This window comes from Peromyscus maniculatus, chromosome 1, assembly GCF_049852395.1.
Source record: "Peromyscus maniculatus bairdii isolate BWxNUB_F1_BW_parent chromosome 1, HU_Pman_BW_mat_3.1, whole genome shotgun sequence".
Lineage (NCBI taxonomy): Eukaryota > Metazoa > Chordata > Mammalia > Rodentia > Cricetidae > Peromyscus > Peromyscus maniculatus.
This window is the reverse complement of record NC_134852.1, coordinates 23,277,099-23,296,773: the sequence shown is the minus strand read 5'-3', so window position 1 is coordinate 23,296,773 and position 19,675 is coordinate 23,277,099. Positions and strand designations below refer to the sequence as shown.

At 37.4% G+C, this 19,675-nt stretch overlaps 1 protein-coding gene across 1 annotated transcript in view; it reads right to left on the bottom strand.

Annotated features, from left to right (window-relative positions):
* LOC102911074 (sulfotransferase 2A1-like) overlaps nucleotides 1-18,847 on the bottom strand; it is a 29,136-nt gene extending 10,289 nt beyond the window's left edge. The window contains exons 1-4 of the mRNA XM_006997176.4: nucleotides 18,578-18,847; nucleotides 17,304-17,512; nucleotides 15,530-15,656; nucleotides 1,335-1,429 (exon numbers count right to left, since the gene is read on the bottom strand). Coding sequence (XP_006997238.1) covers nucleotides 1,335-1,429; nucleotides 15,530-15,656; nucleotides 17,304-17,512; nucleotides 18,578-18,710 — 564 coding nt within the window. The 5' untranslated portion in view covers nucleotides 18,711-18,847. The remainder of the gene's footprint in view (nucleotides 1-1,334; nucleotides 1,430-15,529; nucleotides 15,657-17,303; nucleotides 17,513-18,577) is intronic.
* Between the last annotated feature and the right edge of the window lie 828 nt (nucleotides 18,848-19,675).

Genomic DNA, 19,675 nt, shown 5'->3' with positions numbered 1-19,675 from the left:
TTGATTTGTCCCACACCTGAACTCCTTCAAGCATTTTCTAGGAACCTACAGACCAAGCTGGGCAGGGAAACAATTATGCTAAATGCAAATCTTCACCTGCAGCAGTCCTCTCCCCCATATGCCCCTGTCTCATGTGGGTAACTCAGATTTTAACAAAATTTCTTCTCTCTTCTCATTTATTTGTCCTAGCAACTCTTTAAATCCAGAAGAAACAACCTAAGAACCTATAGGCCTCTCTAACCAGGAAAGTCAGTAGGTTAACTGCATATCTTCATATCTCCTTCCATTCTTCCAAGTCCAGTCTTCAGTCTCATACATACCATCATATCAAACATTTTCCTGTGGTCTGACTGTACTCAGTCTCAGTTGTCCCATTCCCAGCTGGTTGACTAAGCAGCTCCTGTGGAATACTCTGTTCTCTTCTCTTCTGTGGAACTTCTTATACTCCTCTCCTAGATGATCTCCATTCCTAAATGTCAGCTTTCTATATCTGGAAACATTTTACATGAAACCCCCAGTGGATACACTTATCAGGATCCCAGAAGAATTTTCTACTAGGCAACACACACCACCACATTCTCCTAAGTACCAGACAGAGACACAGAAAATAAGGAAAGGAGCATCAGCCTGTAATGATCTGATTAATGGTATGGACTATCAGTCTATTTAGACATAAGTCATAACTTAATGTTGAAACATTTTAGATAGTCTCTACCAAGAGTTTTGAAATCTCTAGTGTATTCTAGCCCACCATGCAGAACTCTCTGTACTCCAGAGCATAGGACATGGTCTTCCTTGACTGGCTGCATCCTGTACATGCCTGGTCAGATGTGAGCATCACTAAGTGCTGTTCATGTGACTTCAGTTCTTGTGCTCTCCCAGGATTCAAAGATAGATTTCCTGCCTTTGTCCCTCCTCTTCAGTGCAGGGAGCATTGACATACATTTGAGAACAACAGTGGAATGAAACTGCTTTACCCATTCTGAATGACCAGTGGACATACACACAGATAGTGAGCTGAGTAAATCATTTTCATTAGTAAACCTATTAGGTGTATTATATATGTTGAATAGACAGAATTTAAAAAAAAAAACCTATAACACAAGTGTAAGTTACCCCACCCTACCCCAGGGTGGATAAGGTAAGATGGAGGTGATGGATAAGGAGGCTGAAGAGAAAATTCCAGGTGCAGGTCAATTAAGGACATAGGGCATATTTTCACTTTCATTGACTTTCCATGTGCCTAAACCTGACATGGGGATCCTGAGAAACAAGGGGTGCTGCCGGGGTGAGTTTATGAGAGGCTTTGTGATTGCTGTAGGAATGACAATTACCTTTTTAATGTCTTCATAGATCAGTAGCAAGAAGTTGTCTCTTTCTCTCATGGATAGCCAGGCACAAGTATGCTCAAACCATGATCCATATATCACTGTGTGACAGGAAGAGGAAAGCACTGATTATAAAGAAGGAAAGTGAGGTCTGCCTGGTACTTTTCACTTTTCTGCAAATGGCAGACAGTTTTACTATTCAACGTGACATTTGACACATACACACAGATATTGAGCTGAGTAAATCATTTTCATTAGTAAACCCTCACAGTATTAGTATTCCCTCACAGCTTTACCCCTGATGCCACATGGAGACATCCTCCTGGTGAGCTGCAATGATGGAGGCATGTTTTAGGGAAAAACAATTATACCTATACAATAAGCAAGAGAGGTGTTAGAATGGCTAGGCTTGGACTTTTCATTATCATGAAGTCTAAAGAACTTCTTAACTCTTTCTGATGGAGATCCACTCACCGTGTCATCCACCTCTAAGCTTCCATCACTTCTCAATAGTGACTCCTCAACACCCAAGTTTCCAAATCCCAGACAACTATTGACCTTCCAGGCATATCCCAGAAGCTTTACCTCAATGCCTCTTTTACATTCCTAGGTCTACTGTGATGAGTGCTCAACAGTCACAGTGTCTTCACTGTTCCTGGTCTAAGGCTTTCTCTACATGTCTCAGCCTCCATTGCACACCATTATCTGAAGAACTTACTGAATAAAGTCTGGAGAGAAGTTAAGAGTCACACCATGGTCAGAGCAGAAGAATGCATGAATTCAAGGAATACAAGATTTGATTGAAAGTAGGGGGCAAATGATCTACAGAGAATTAGTAGAGAGAAAAGGAATTACACAACACATGACAATTTTTATTGAAAGCTGGGGTTAATGATCTATAGAGAGGTAATAGAGAGAAAGGGAATTCCACAATACATATCAGATTTAAGACACTTAATGTGATTAAAAACTGGGCTCGGGTCATGGCTCTGTAGAAAGCCTTTACCTTGCATATATGAGACCTGAGTTTGAATTCTCAGGTAGGACTCAAAGATGGTGATCCAATCTCTTTTTGTTTCCCTAGTGCTCCTTCTATGACATGGGAGTTGGAGACAGGAGAATGCTTAGAAGCTTGGGAGCAGCTAATCTGACATAAACAGTGATGGACAAGAAAAAGAAACTCTGTCTCAAACCAGGTATAAATTAAAGCTCAATCCATGCTAAAAATGTACAAGATGAATTTATGACCACCAACACATTTCTACAAAATATATTTAAAGGAGTCATTTAGAGTTAAGAGAAAAATAGGTGTACCCTTAAGACTGCAACAAGCAAAAGGCCACTTGACCAGTCAACTTGACACAACCTAGAATTATCTGAGAAAGCCTCAGTTAAGATATTGTCCTCATCAGATTGACATGTTACTGGGTGTTTGAGTTGTTGTCTTCATTGATGTTTAATGTGTTCTGGCCCACAGCAAAGATAGCTGGGCATGAGTTTTGTGAGAAACCTAACTGAGCATGAAACACTGATGAAGTTAACAAGCAGATTAGTAAAATGGTTTCTGCTTCAGTTCCTTTTGGAGACACTGTCTTGGCTTCTCCCATAGATAGATTGTGACCTGAAAGTGTAAGCCAGATAAATACTTTCGTCCTCTCCATTGATTCTAGCAATAAAGTTTTGTCACAGAAAATGTAAAGCAAACTAGAACAAGAGGTAAACAAGTAATAAAATGAAAACAGCTTGAGCATGTTGGCAAAATCATCAAAACTACAATAATCAATAGGCACGTTTCAGTAGTATCTTAATATTAATGGTGTTAATTCCTTAATCAAAAGACACAGGTTAGGAGATTGGAGTTAAAAAGTAGGAAGTCCTTTTTTGTTGTACTCCTTTATGAAAGAGAGATGTAATCATACAATGAAACGATGAAAAAAAGATGTTCTAGACCAATGGAGCTTGAAAACAAGCAAACATTGCTTGTGCAATCTGATAAAATAGACTTGAAACCAAATCTAATGAGAAATGATATTACTTCCTACTGATTACAGGAACAATTCATGGAGAGAACTGTACAATTCCGCACACAGGTGCACCTAGTTCCTCACAGAAAATACTACTAGATGTAAAGCCATAGACTTTCACCAGGTGTCATAGTAGTTTTATTCCCAACAATTAATCCATCATCCCAGTAGAAAGTAGACAGAATTAAATTAAATCAAAGGTACATTGGCCTTAAAATACAACTATAGAATATTCTAACCAAACACTGTAGAATATAAATTGTTCTCAGCAGCCCCTGGAACAATCATTAAAATATATCATATATTATGACACAAAGAATGTCTGAGCAAATATGGGGAAATGCAAATATTTCCTTATATTCTATCCAACAACAATAAAATGAACACAAATAGACAATAGAAACTCTCGAAGATAAACAAACCCATGGACATCAAACAACTCACAACACAATTATGAATCTTAAAGAAATCAAGAGTAAAAAGACTCCTACAATAAAATGAAAATTAAAACCAACATCCTAAATGTTTGAGGTGCAATGTAAACAGTCCTAAAAGAGATGTTTGAAGGTCAATACAGCTACATTAAGAAATCAAAGAGATGTTTAATAATTAAGTTAATGATTTTCATTAGGGTTCTGGAAAAAGAACAAGTTACACACCAAAATCAGGAGTGAAAAGAAAGCACTGACAATGAAATTAGTTAAATGAAAACAGCTCAACAACAAAACAAACCATAGAGTCAATGAAATAGATTTGGTTCCTTCACAATATAAACAGTATTGACAAACTTTAGATAAACTAAACAAAAGGAAGAATGAATGCCAAAGCTCATACAGTAAGACATGAAAATTGAGTCATTATGACAAGCTCCAGAGAAATAAAGAAAATTATTGGAATTTACCTTAAGAACATTCCACTAAACTGGAAAATATATAACACGTGGATGAATTTCTACATAGTTTAAAAATGACCAAAATTTAACTAAAACGACATTTTAAACAATATATCAAGTATAGGTTGGGATAAGGCTGAGCACTTAAAAACATTCACTGTTCTTGTAGAGAACCAGAATTCAATTTCTAGTACCTTCATGACAACTCACAATGCTTTCTTCTAGCCTCTTTGGTCACCAGACACATGTACAACAAACACACATACATGCAAGAAAAACATTTCTATACAAAATAAATTGAACCTTAAAAATAGGACTGGCCTTGCTCCTTGCCTGTCACCTCTGGGGTGGAGGACACCATAGCAAAGACCAGCAGTGAATATTTCAGCTACCACCAAGGCCCAGATCTAGGGCTTTGAGTTGGTTCACTCCAACATTAACTCTACCTATGAGCTGGTGGAGAAGGTGAAGGGCCGGTCCTGCAGAATCCTAGCCACAGGAGATTTATGACTCTGAGCAATATTAGCATATCCAAGAGGTGTCTGGGTGAGGGTCCAGTATTGATGGTGTAACAGAAGCCAGAGGCCATGAACTAGACCAACAGCTCATTGCAATGAACATTTGCAAGTAAAGCTGTTTTGGAAAAGGGTATACTGCATGACACACCCCAGTGCCCTAGGCCATTATGATGAGTAAATAAGTAATGGTGAGGTGGGAAAAATGGAGTAGCAAAGTGGTACAAGTATGCTGTAACTGGAGACACAACATGTTTGACTAGTATGAGAGAAGAATCCTCTATTGATAGAGGAACATATCTTACCCAGAGGGGTCAACAAGATGGTTTGATTTTTGGTTTGTTTGTTTTTCCTTTTCTTTTTAACACACACACACACACACACACACACACACACACACACACACACATATATATATATATACATATATATATATAACATTCCAGCCATAGTTTCCCTTCTCTTCTCCTCCCAGGACCTTCCCCTAACCTCCCTCAAACTCAAACCACTCCTTCTCCATTTCTATTTATGAAAGTGCAGGTCTCTAATGAATATCAACCCATCATGTCCTATGAAGTTGCAGTAAGCCTAAGCAATTTCCCATGTATTAACGCTGGACAAGTTGACCCAGTATGAGGGGTAGAGTCCCAAATGCCAGTAAAAGTAGTTGGAGTCAGCACTTTTTCTCACTGTTTGGTTTCCTACAAAAACACCAAGCTACAACGCTCTAACACATATACAGAGGGCCTAGGTCAGTAGTCCCATGTATGCAACCTGGTTTGTTGGCAGTTCAGATGCTGTGAGCCCTTGTAAGTCCAGGTTGATTCTGTGAGTTTTATTGTGGTGTCCTTGACTCCTGTGGCTCCTACAATCTTTTCTCCCCATCTTCTGCAGGATTCTCTGAACTCCACTTGTGGGTTCTGCATCTGTTTCCATCAGTTGCTGGATGAAGCCTCTTTCATGGCAAATGGGTTAGGTACCAATCTGGTCACAGGAGTTGGCCAGTTCAGATAACGTATCTGCTATTTTTAGGAGTCTAAGGAATCTTCCTGATAGATTCTTTGGGGATTTCCTTGTGCCACGTTTTTATCTAACCCTGACATGCCAGCCTCTTCCAGTTGTCTCTTTCAGTACTCTCCCTGTCTATCCTGCATCAAACTGATGATTCCTGTTCCCAGCCTCACCTGCCCTCAGATCACCCACAAATTCTCTTCAATTTCCCTTCTACATGGATATCTTGGTGTAGCCCCCATGAATCCTCCTTGTTAACTAGATCCCTCAGGGTCTGTAGATAATAGTATTGCAGCTAATACTCACTTATGGGTGAGTGCATTCCATGTTTGTCTTTCTCTGTCTGGCTTACCTCACTCAGAATGATTTTTTCTGGTTCCATCTATTTACTTCCAAATTTCCTGGTGTCCTTGTTTTTAATAGCTGAGTTATACTCCTTTGTGTAAATTTGCCACATTTTGTTTTATCATTCCTTGGTTGAAAGATATCTAGGTTTCCATGTTCTCTCTATTACAAATAAAGTTGCTATGAACATAGTTGAGCAAAGGTTCTTGTTGTATTATTGAGCATCATTTGTGTATATGTCCAGGAGTGGTGTAGTTGGGTCCTTGGGTAGGTTGATTCCTAGTTTTCTGAGAAACCTCCACACTGACTCTCAAAGAGGCTGTACACATTTGTACTCCTACCAGCAATAGAAGAGTGTTCCTCTTACTCTACCTCTTCTCCAGTATGAGCTGCTTTTTGGGCTTTGATTCTTAGCCATTCTGACAAGTTTATATAGAATTGCAGAGTCATTTTAAATTTCATTTCCTGTTGGCTAAGGGTGGTGAATATTTCTTTAAGTGTTTATTGGCCATTTTGTTTTCCCCTGTTGAGAACTCACTATTTAAATCTATATACCATTTATAAATTGGATTATTTAGCTTGTGGTTGTCTATGTTTTTTAGTTTTTTATATATTTTGAATATGAACCCTATATCAGATGCAGAATGGTGAAATTTTTTTCCAATCTGTGGGCTGCAATTTTGTACCTATTAATTGTGTCCTTTGCTTTATAGGAGATTTTCAGCTTCACAAGGTCCCATTTATTACTTGTTGATCTTAGTGACTGTGCTATTGGTGTTCTTTTTAGGAAGTTGTCTCCTGTGCCTTTCAAAGCTATTCCCCATTTTTTTCTATCAGATTCCATATATCTGGATTTACTTTGAGATCTTTCATCTACTTAGACTTGAGTTTTGTGAAAAGTGATAACTGTGGATTGATTTGCATTCTTTTAAAGCATGACATCCAGTTAGACCACCACTATTTGTTGAAGATGCTTTCTTTTTTCCATTGCATAATTTTTGATTCTCTGTTGAAGATCATAAGTCTGTAGTTTTGTGGATTTTTGTCTTGGACTTTGGTTCAATTACATTGATCCCCTTTTCTGTTTTTATGCCAATACCATACAGGTTCTACCACCACAGCTCTGTAGTAGATCTTGAAATCAGAGGTGGTGATATCTGTGGCTGTTCTGTTATTGTGCAGGATTGCTTTAGCTATCCTGTATCTTATGTTTTCTCATATGAAATTGAGTATTGTTCTTTCAAATTATGTGTGTTAGAACTTAGATTGGAATAATGTTAAATCTGTACCTTGCTTTTGGTAAGATGGGTATTTTTACTATATTTATCTTACAGATCCATGAGCATGGGAGATCTTTCCCACTTCTGATCTCTTACTCAGTAAAGAACAATACTCAAACTTTCTTTCTTGTAAAAAAGTTATTTTCATTTTTTTGTGGAGATTAGAGGGGTGGAGACCAGGTATGGAAGACCTGAAAAATGAGTGGAATTGGGGTGCATGATGATAAATTCTCATAGAAAAATAAAAATCATCTTATACAGATACGGAGGCCTGTAACAAGCAATGAGTTTGCAGAAGTACTTAAAACAATGTCTAAATTAAAAAAAAATCATGTTCACATGAATTTTCTCAGACCTTCAGAGAACTTGACAAATGCTTGTTGATCTATTCCATAAAAGAAAGAACATTACCAAAGTGCTTTTTATCAAGTATCCATCTTGGTATGAAAAACAGATATATGTTCAACAAAAAAAGAAAAGTAAAGACCAAGATACATGATGAAAATAGATTAAAAAAAACTTGTCAACTAGATACTCTCTAACCAAATCAGGAATATATCAAAAAGTAGTTAAATTGCTCAACAGGAAAAGTTATTCGCTGTCAAACCTGATGACCTAAATCTACACCATGAAATGAAAGAACACATTCCTGTAAGTTGTTCTTGGCCTTGACCTGCACACTTGCTTTCACATTTATTCACACATCATATTTATGTACACACACACACACACACACACACACACACACACAGATGCAACTTCATTCACCCTAATTCCAAATGTGTCAAAAACATTAACTGAAGACCCCAAACTCTGAAACTGGTAGAAGAAAAATTAGGAAGTCCAATTTGAAATGAAATCACACCCATAGACTTTCTAAATAATACTCAGAAAATACAGCAAATAAGCAAGCTGGACTTTGGGAAATTAAGAGACTTCTATCACCCATAGGTGTAGCTAGAGTTTTCTTGCCTTGCCCACAGTCAGGACAAATCTTTGTCACCCTCCAGTCCCACAGCTGCTCAGACCCAATCAAGTAAACATAGAGACTTATATTGCTTACAAACTGTATGGCCATGGCAGGCTTCTTGCTAACTCTTCTTATATCTTAAATTAATCTATTTCTATAAATCTATACCATGCCATGTGGCTTGTGGCTTACTGGCATCTTCACATGCTGTTTGTCAGGAAATCTTTAATCATGTGAAGATGTAGCTTACAAAACCAAAGAAAATCTTTGCCAGCCACATGCTCCCAGACAAAGTATAACTAGTGTCTATGAAGAAAAAAACAAACAAAACAGAAACAAAAACTAACCCTCAACACTATGGAAAAAAATTCTCAAACAAACTTGGGCCATGCTGGGTGGTGGTGGCACACACCTTTAATGCCAGCATTTGGGAGGCAGAGCCAGATGGATCTCTATGAGTTTGAGGCCAGCCTGGTCTACAGAGTGAGATCCACATCAGGCACCAAAAATACACAGAGAAACCCTGTCTCAAATCACACATACAAACAAAGAAAACAAACAAAACCTGGGCCATGGTACTCAAGAGGGTTACCAAAAAAGAAAAAAAAATATGCCTTATGTGAATTTTTAAGTTATTCAATGTCATTAACTGTCTGAGAAGTACAATAATATTAGAAAAACTCCATCTCTTTTTTTTTTTTTTTTTTTTTTTTTGCTTCAAGTAAGTTCATTTTACTAGGCACTCCAATTGTGTTAGGAAGTCTCTTTTTAATTGGTTGTCTCCCAGTATTTATTTCTAGTTAATAATGGGCCTGAAACAAAATTGACTTATAATTCATCATTCTTCTTTTACTAAAAAAAAAAAAATCTTATGACTCACAGTCCTACATAAATCAAAATATGTGTTTTAGCCTCTAATTAAATTGAGCAGCTTTGAAATTGTATCTCTGTGTGTACACATGTATAAATATGTTTGTTTAAATCCTTGTTAAGTAAGATGGGTATTATTATTCTAGTTTACAGGAAATAATATTGTCTAAAACTAAAATAAGTGTCTGGGAAAGAAACACATAGATGTACTATATAACAGAGGTATAACTTAGTAATGAAACACCAAATTCCACAGTTTTCATGTCTGAGCTCAAAATAAGAGGCAAACTTCCAGGAATTGGCTTTCACTATATCATGGAAATGTCGATATTGGCATCTCATAGAAGGCACACATTCTTGATCTGCTTTTTTCATTAACGTGTCATTTATACCCCTAGGTAATTGTCACCCTCGGCACTCATCACAGACACTTCTTTTGCAGTAAACAGGCAAAGAAAGTTAAGCATGGAACAGTCAAGTGAATTGCTTGCATATAGAAATATAAGGCTTGTGAAAACCATTTTCCTTTTCTCTTACTCTTGACTTAGTCCTTTCAGAAGGAAGACTATAAGTTACTCTGACCTCCAGTGACCACATCTAGAGTGGTATGAATGGGAGAGTGGGTGAGTTACAAACAACCAGTTACATTTGCCTTCTATAAATGCATGAATGTCAAATAAAATGCAAGAAACGTGATGTTTTAATTTAATTTTTAAAGATTTCTGAGAATTTCATATGTGAGTACTATATTTGCATTATTTCTATCTATTCTTCAACTCCTGTGACTTATTCTGGGCCTCCCACCAACTTCCTCCCAAGTTCATGACTTCTTCTCCATTAACCATTGTCTCTCTTACATACACACACACATATTTATATAGAGATACAGTCTCCTGACTTCACTTAGTGTGTGCCATGTGTATGTTTTAGGACTGACCACTTGGGGTTAGATAACCCATCAGGGGGGTTCATTTCTGGGCAATGCTGATTCTTCTTCTATTAGCTGCTATTAATTCACTGTAACTCTTCATCCAGCGTTGGAGCCTTAGGAGGTTTCTCCCACCCACGTTGGCATGTCAATTGGTGGTGCCATTACTCAGGCCTTGCTTAATCAACCATATTGTTGAGATTTTTCTTGATGGAGATCTCCATCATATATAGAATCCACTACCTTACAGCAGACATCCTCATTCTCTGGCTCTTACAATCTTTCTTCTTCTTTTTCTGCTACTTTCCCTGAGCATTAGTTATATGGATGGTATTATAGATGCATCAGCTGGGATTGGGCACTTCATGGCCAGTTATATGTCTTTATATGAAAAACTCCATCTCTTAAAAAAATTAAAAAAAATAAGAAAAGGAAAGACAGAAATCAAATGACAACAAATACTTGAAGTGTAGGGCAAAGAGAAGAAAATCCAAATATAAAGGTTTGAGAAAGGATAGATGCAGATAATGGATAAGAGTGTTGAAAGAGTATCAGGCTATTGTGTTCTAGTTATAAATTTGTCACGGATTTTTGGGTTTGGTATTGGAAAATTGAGTGCAATATAAGTGATACTGAAAGTGTAACACTTAATGTGAAGCTTCACAGTTTCTCTTTTGAATACCAGTTCTAACCATATATAAATTCATTAAGTTGTATAGACTTAGAGTCTCATTAATTTGGGTATATCTTCTTGTTTATTTACAAGATTCTTTAAAATAAAGATTAGTTTTCTTAATTTTAAGAAAGAAAACTTGGGGGAAAGAGAAACACTGTTGAGAGAGGAAAATGACACAACAGTTATTAAAATCACTGTGGCATTTACTCAAAGCTGAAAAGAGAACTTTCCAATGACCGAGCTGTAGATTGTTAGATATATACCCAAACTTTTTAGGTATAATCTACTATATACATAGGTATCTACAACTATACAGGTGTTTGAGCATCTGTGTTCATTGCAGCTCCACTCTCAAGAACTAGGAAACAGGTTTGGCTTGCATGCCATGAACTGAAAAGTAGATAATGAAATTGTAATGTGTATACACAATTAAATTTCCTTCAGTTCCAAAGATGAAATTATGGAATTCTCAGTAAAATAGGTGGAGCAGGGAAATGTACTTAATGTGGTAACCCCAACACAGATAGACAAACATTGCTTGTTCTCTCTCATATGAGGATCCTAGACAAATACTTAATGTGTTTAACTTAAAGTGCATATAAAGGACAGGAAACTAGAAAGGGGCCGTTAGAACAGGAATATGATGTCATGATGAAATAGACCTTAAAGAGAGAGCAATTCCAGAAAACCTCTGGTATGAATGTGAAGGTAGGGAATATAAGACTGAGTGGGTTAATATGAAGATGGGCTGAGAGGATGAGGGATAAAATTAACCAAACTCATTAGTTTGTAAGCTCATTAAAATATTAAAAAGTTTAAGTCAAGGAACAATACTGTTCCCAGAATTCATATGCTATTAAATGAAAACTCCATTGCTTGTATTAGGATACCTCCCTAGGAGTTGTTGTCTAGAAAGGGCCTAAGGATTCAAATAATAAAAGCAATTGTCACTGTTGACAGTGACCCCTAAAACTAATTGCCAAGACCTATTTCTGAACACATCCTCATATTCTTGTCGCAGTACATAAAGAAAGCAAGGTGGGAATGGGCTGAAATAGGCCTTTCTGCTGAATAGCTTTCATAGTACCAGAAAGTGTTGTGCAATCTAATGGAGACCATCATCTACAGTCTTACACAGCTGTGGACAATGTGATCTATACTTCAATCAGCCTTACAAGATATGCCCACTGGTGCAATAAGGGAAATTGTCGTATCATGGTAAACAATCTTTTTCTGATTATGAAGAGTTCAAATGTGGTGCATTTTGTTGAATATCCACCCAGAGAGGGAATAGATACTACTTTTGAAGCTTTCACAGTTGTTCTGCTAAATGGAATCTATGTGCACATCAAACTATCTTCTAAATATTTATGTTTGTCCTTATGTATCTCTATTGTCAGCTTTGGAAAAGAAGATTCTTCTTGTAGTGAGCAGTAGTATTTTGAAGTCTCAAAAATGGCCAAAATGGTGAGAATAAATGCCTTTTCAGTGCTTACCCCAAATGAGATACTCTAGACTCCCATGTAGCTTTAAGAAACATGGAGGAAGATGGTATGGAAATGATGTAAAAGATTAAATATTGTGTAGAATGATGTGAAATATTGTGTTTTATTAATTACATGGCCATAGCACTCTTTATCTCATAGTTGCTGTGATTACTTCAAAAGAGTGGGTTCTCAAATACTCTGTCAAGGAATGAGAAGTTGCTCATGAGTAATCACCCCTTTCCTAGGGCTTTATGAACAGTTAAGTGTAGTTAGGGACAGAGATAATGAGACCTTCTACTTCCAGCATCAATAGGCAGTTAGTGGTTTCTGTTAGAGGGAGAGGTATTTTTTTAGTCTAGGACCTGATGATAAGGTACCAATGTTCCTATAAACGAATCCTTCCCTGTGCTCCAGTAAGTAAATCCAATGGACTTACTGCATCACAAACACACACATGAAGAAAAGAGACATGGAAGTAGAAATCAGAGCTAGTTGGGAAGAGGAAAAGGATCAGCAAGAGTGGGAAAAGAACAAGAGAGGTTAGTGGGACACTAATTTGATCAATATATCAGCACACATGGATGAAAATGTATAATGAAATCATTCATTATATATCAACATAAGTTAAATTAAATACAAAATATAAAGAATCCATGCCTATTAAAATACTTCTGAAACAAATGAAGAAACAGGATTCACAATATTTGGAATGATACATCTGAACAAAATGGTGGGCAATCAGGTTAATGTATGGGAAGCCAATGAGAAAAAAAGATTAAGAATCCACAAATGAATTGTGTGATAGAAAGACAAGCACATTTGCTATTTTTCTTTTGCTGTGACAAAGAATCATGAACAAAGGCAACTAAAGTAAGCAAGAGAGAACTTAATTTTGACTTTTTGTTCTAGAGGGATAAGAATAAATGATGGAGGAAAGGATGCAATGGCAACAAGTAGCAGGCAGGGCTATAGCAGCAGGAAGCTGAGAGATCATCTCAACCACAAGCTGGAAGCAGAGACAAGGAACTGGAAGTGACTTAAGAACTTAACCTTTTGATGTGGATTGAAGAGAAGACACTGCTAGTGGTAGTGCAAACTTGTACAGGCACTATGGAAATCCAGAGTTTTCTCAGAAAATTGAGAATCAATCTGCCTCAAGACCCAGCAATACCACTCTTGGGCATTTACTCAAAGAAGCCTCGATCTTTTCACAAGAATTATTGTTCAACTAAGTTCACACAGCATGTTTCATAACACCCAGAACATGGAAACAACTTATGGGATCCTCAACTAAACAAGGGATAAAGTAAATGTGGTATATTTCACAATGAAATATTATTCAGCTGTTAAAATCAATGACATCAGGAAGTTTGAAGACCAAAAGATGTAACTATAAAAAAGTTATCCTGACTGAGGTAACCCAGGAATACAAACATGGTATGTACTCACTCATAAGTGGATATTAACTGTATGTAAATGATAACCTGGCTACAATCCACAGACTCATGGAGGCTAGGTAACAAGGAGGTCCCAAAGGGGATGGAGATGCATGAATATCCATGGGATGGGAAAATAGAAGAAATTTCCTTTGTTGATGGGACAAATGGGGGTGGGAACATGGCAGATTAGGTTGGAGGTATGGAGTGGAGAGTAATGAAAGAGACATCTTGATGGGGTGGATTTGGGGGTCAGCTCAAAACCTGGTAAAAGGGAAACTCCCATGAATCTACAAGAATGACTAAAGTTAAGAATATTATCAGTAGTGGAGAGTTTCCTGAGCTGGTCATCTCCTATAATCAGATAGACAACTACCCACATTGTCATCAGACAGCCTTTATCCAATAACTGAAGTGAAAAGACACAGAGACCTTCAGCCAAGCATTGGGCCTAACTCAGGGAATCCTGTTGAAGAGATGGAGGAAGAATGGAAAAGCCAGGTAGGTCAGTGTTATTGCAAGGGTACCCACAGAAACAAATTAGATGGACTCATAGGAGCTCACAGACACTAGATTCACAGCTAGGGAGCCTGGAACAAACCAACCTAGGCCTTCTCTAAATGTGTGACAATTGTGTAGCTTGATCTGCTTGTGAGACTCCTAATGGTAAAAGTAGGTCCTATTCCTATTGCTTTGGCTGACTTTTAGGAACCTATTCTTCATAGTAGGTTGCCTTGCTGCACTTTAATACAAGGGGAGGAGCATAGCCCTATGTCAATTTGATATGCCTTGCTTTGCTGATACCCATGCTGAGGCTGCCCCTTTTCTGAACAGAAACAAAGGAGTGGATTGGGGGGTGGGATGGGCAAGGAGCTGAGGGAGAAAATGGAAGGAAAGGAGAGAGGGGAACTGCTCAGGTATATAAAATATGAATTTTATATGAATGAAAAAAATAATTTAAAAGAGAAATTTAAACCTCTCAATGCCCACACTCGATGTAATTCTTACTGAAAGGTTGTACTTCATAAATCTTCTGAAACAGTGCCATCAAATGGGAAACAAGTGTTCAAATGTCATGGTAGGTAGGGCATCTCTCATTCAACCACCACAAATTATAATACAAATGTTAGTACTGGAAAGACTAGATACTCCAAACGTTGTTGGGATGATGTGTCATGGGGCAAGCTGTGGCTATGCCCTGTTATGCAGTGGTGTGTGAGAACAGGAAGACTTCATAATTAGATTCAAAATGGTGATGAAACCTGGATTGGTAGAATGTAGAGGGATAAGCTGGAGCCACATGAAGACTAAAGAATATATTAAAGGCTAGGGATGTAAGCAAATTAGATAACATAGATGATATTATGGGTGGGAGCCCCAACATTAAAGAAACAGAATATGGTAGTAGTTGCTTGTAGTCCTAGAAATCAAGAGGTGGATGCAGGAGGAACAGAGCGTCAACACTGTCCCTATCTATGTTTTTGTTGTTGTTGTTGTTGTTTGTTTGTTTTTTGAGACAGGGTTTCTCTATATAGCTTTGCGCCTTTCCTGGAGCTCACTTGGTAGCCCAGGCTGGCCTCGAACTCACAGAGATCCACCTGGCTCTGCCTCCCGAGTGCTGGGATTAAAGGCGTGCGCCACCACCACCCGGCTTGACACTGTCCCTATCTATGTAGAGATGTCAAGAGCAACCTGATCTATATCTGATCTTGTCTTTAAAAATGTCTTTGATCCTCTCCCAAGTCCTATATATAATGGGATACTCACCATTTCCTTTGAGGAACCATTCAAAATAAGTTCTCAGTGACTCTGGATTCTTAACAAGGTTTGTCTTACACCAGAAAAAATAACCAGACACAAGAATATCTCTGGGATTTCTGATGATGTAGATCACCTTAAATGGAAAAACATGCACATGAAGGTCAATATTGTCATTCCATACCTTTTAACTGGCACAATTTACATGAAATGTCAATCAAATCTCCATGAAGTTTTTAAAAGCATTTATTAATTTTATTTGGACAAAATATTTACATGAGTGTAAATGTTTAGTCAGATTCCTCTTTTTTATTTTTCTTTCATTTACACACATGTAACAGCAAAATAATTCAAGTTAATAATACTGTAAAAAACAAAATGACAGCAATAACAAAAATCCATGACTGATTCTATAGTTGTAAAGATCAATATCTTACAATGTGAAAGACCACCCATCCACTGTGAAGAACATCTTATATACACAGAATGATTAGTACAATGCTGAATCTATTTTCAATATGAAAAACTAATTGTTTTCTGTAACTGTAACTACAAAATATAACTTTCAAAAGAATCATGGTGCAGGGCTCCATGATGCAGTATGTCACTGAACCATGAAAACAAAATCTTCAGGCAACTAAGAAATGTGATAGTGGGAGACATAGACTTCCTCTGGGAAAAGTATAAAAATTGGTCATCCAATACCAATCTCAGCCCTGAAAACTTACATATGATTAACATTGTATAGAGTGAGCAGGATTTATTTAAATTTTGAGAAATATGTAGATACATATAGAGAAGTAACAACAATTAAGGAAACCAGATACAATAAATTTGAAAGAGAGAAAGAAGGAAAGCTTGGATGGAGGAAGAAGGGGAAATGATGTATGTCATTACATTATAATCTCAAAAATAAAATAAATAATTTTAAAATAAATAATTTTAATAAATGAAAATTCACATTTTGTACCAATGATCTTTGAAACATTATTCTTGAATTCACCTTTTTAGGCTTCAATTTCTTCAGCCAAGAATTTGCCAAATCCACATATTGCACATGCATATAAGTGAATGGTCACAATTTTTGTTGTGATATTTTCAAGAGATATAATGATTATATAATTGTTTTTGTAGTTTAATCATAAAATACTTTAAAGTTCTATGGTGCAGAAACTTCCAGAAGACTTTCTTACAAACTAGAAACTATAATGGATCAGAACATGTATATCCCTGATCCCTTCTGGAGATCCTCTATCATGGTGTGGATGAATCCTGTGACTACTGATCTCAATGAACAGATAGACGCAGCAAGACCCAGTGGGTACAGATGAGCCATGACTGCTGAACAATCTTCATAATTATAGCAGTGATGCCTGGTCAGGCTGCTTCCCCTAAAAACAGCTGTGTCTTGAGTGATTCACTCCCAGGGCATTAGCTATGTGTAGAATCAAGATTAACTAATTGACTTTGATGACAGCAAACATTATTATCCACTGTACATTTGATTTTGAACCAGGTTAGACCTGTATATAGTTTCTGACTGTTCTAGTTGGTATCTTACTTTCTTTCTGATATTTATTTAACAAGGAGCACTGTGTGGTGGTTGATATCCTGGTACTCTGATGTAGTCTGAGGAGGGGACACAATAGCATCACCTATGTATGTAGAATATCAGCTTCCCTTACCTAACTTATACAAGCAGAGTGCATTTCAGCAAGATCTCTAGGGCCTGTCAAGTTCAATGAGCATTTTGTAAAAGATTTGTCAACCACTGGACACGAACCTTGGCCTTGGAACTGAAGAAAGACTTGGGGAAAAGTTGGAAAGGAAGGTGGGAGCTGATGAGGCGTGGCCCTTGTTTATTCATTAATGTTTGATATCCAACTTCTGTCTCTAACCAGGGTGAACGTTCCCAGACAGGCACAGATTGGACCAACTTGGGATCCCCCTTGTTCTGAATCAAGCAGACAATCTCAATCAGCCAGTTAGTTCCTGAAGAAGAAGGAAAAGTGGTGGTCACCATTTCAACAGTACTTGCAGAAAAGCCTCATGTAGAATATACAACCATACAATATACAGTGCAAATGTTTTCAAGCACACAGACCTGTGGTGCTCACAATGTCTATACAGTGCAAAGTATATTCATCTGGTATGTTCCCAATGCTTGACTTATAAAAACTAAGACTACACTCAGTAAAATCTACCTGCCTACACAACATCACCTCCAGTCCTGAGCCATCATCATTCTACAGTCTGATGCAGTGAATTTGGCTATCTCAGACATTTCACTGGGACACAGTCGTGGAATCTGTCCTTGAACTTGGATCCTACCATTTAATACAATGCTGTTGAGATGTATCCATGCTGCAGTATGTGTATGAGTACTGCTTCTCTTTAAGGTGAATAAAACCACTTGTGTCTATGAGCATACACAGTTGTATTTGTGTTTTCATACTTGTTGGTCAATGGATATTTCTCTGGCTTTTGTCTCTGGACTATAATCTGAATCTTTTTCTTGCATTCCACTGCCCTTGGCTTTTAAATGTTATTGAACTTTCAATGTCAGCAACATAACATTTACCCAATGTTCAGTGCTTTGAACAAACACCCCTCCCCCCAAACCCATGATGCCTATTTTTGTTTCCATTTGTTTTGAGACTCTCTCCACTACCTGGACAAGGTCCATGGTAATTCTTCTACCTGACATTGTCCTCTCTCCACGTATTCTTGCATTCATGTCTTTATATCTTGATGTTATTTCTTCTGTTTATTTTCATCATTCTCCCTTTTCTACTCTTTCTTCCACACAGAGACAGAACAATGCAGATCTACTTTAGGATTCACTGACATTGCTCTCATGGCTTGACTGATCTTCTGCCCACACATATCTGGCTAAAGGTCTTTCTCTGAGTGAAAATGCACTCACACACAGCTCTCCATGCTAACAAACATTTTATATATCAGATATAAAAAGCACTCCACTCATTGCCAAAATCATTGAGAATCAAAAACCTAACGTTCATACACTTCAGGATCATTCTCACTCACAGTTCTTACCTGATTTGGGATAGGTCAGTATGACTGTGTCTTCATCTCTGATCACAAACTTATCATGAGCTTTTTGAATTATTTCTTTATCATACCCTATAGTAGGGAAAGGTATTCCTTCAAACCAAAGGTAGTCTGACATGGCGAAGAGCTCTTTGTAGTTACTGTTAGATTTCCAGCTTTAGCTACCTGTTCAGCTTGTAGCAAATCTTGAGAGGTAGTCTTTATAGTGCAGTCAAAAGAAATCATGAACACTCCAGAGTTCATTGTCAAGCTAGCTACTGATAAGAAGAAATGCATAGTGTAACAACCAGTCAAAGGTTGTTGTATTAAGCAATTGTGAACTCATTCAGAGGTCATTCTGTGGCATTTGTGAGCATGAGTTCATAATCCCAAACCAGAAGCTCAATAACAAGTACTAGGAGATTGAATTGGGGGTTCATTTAAAATGCTTTCTAATACAGTTCAGCTTTCAAATGTACAGAAAAGTTAGAGATCAAACAAAATGATGCCACATGCAAATGTTTTGTAAAAAGTAGTGCATGTTTTTGAGAAACTCATAGATTTAGTTATAGATAGTTAGCTTCACTATATGATTCCTACCCTCCCTCTCCCACTCCAATACCTACCCATTTCCCATATTTATGATCTCATCTTTAATTTTCAGTTCATATTCATATTCAGTTATATATACATGTACATATAACCTACAGACTCATTTTAGTTCTCTTTGTGTGTGAATGAATCCTGAGTTGAGCACTTGGTATTGGGACAACCAATATGGGAATTCTGAACCTGAGGCTCCTGATTCTGCCTCTTTCAGAAGCAATTGGACTGCTGTATTCCTCCATCTTGTGTTAAGACCATGTAGAATTTCCTCTGTCCTTATGTGTGTACCAACTGGTGCCATCATGCTGGTGCATTTGGATAAATGTAATATTGAGAGTTCATAGGCATATTTCCCTGTCATGGTCAGTGGATATATCCTATCAATAGTGACCCTCAGACTCTGGGGTCCTTCTGGCCACTCTTCTGTGTTTTTTTTCTAAGCCTTAGCTTGAATGGATTCATTTCTGAGATATTAGTTAGGGTTAGGCACCTAATAGT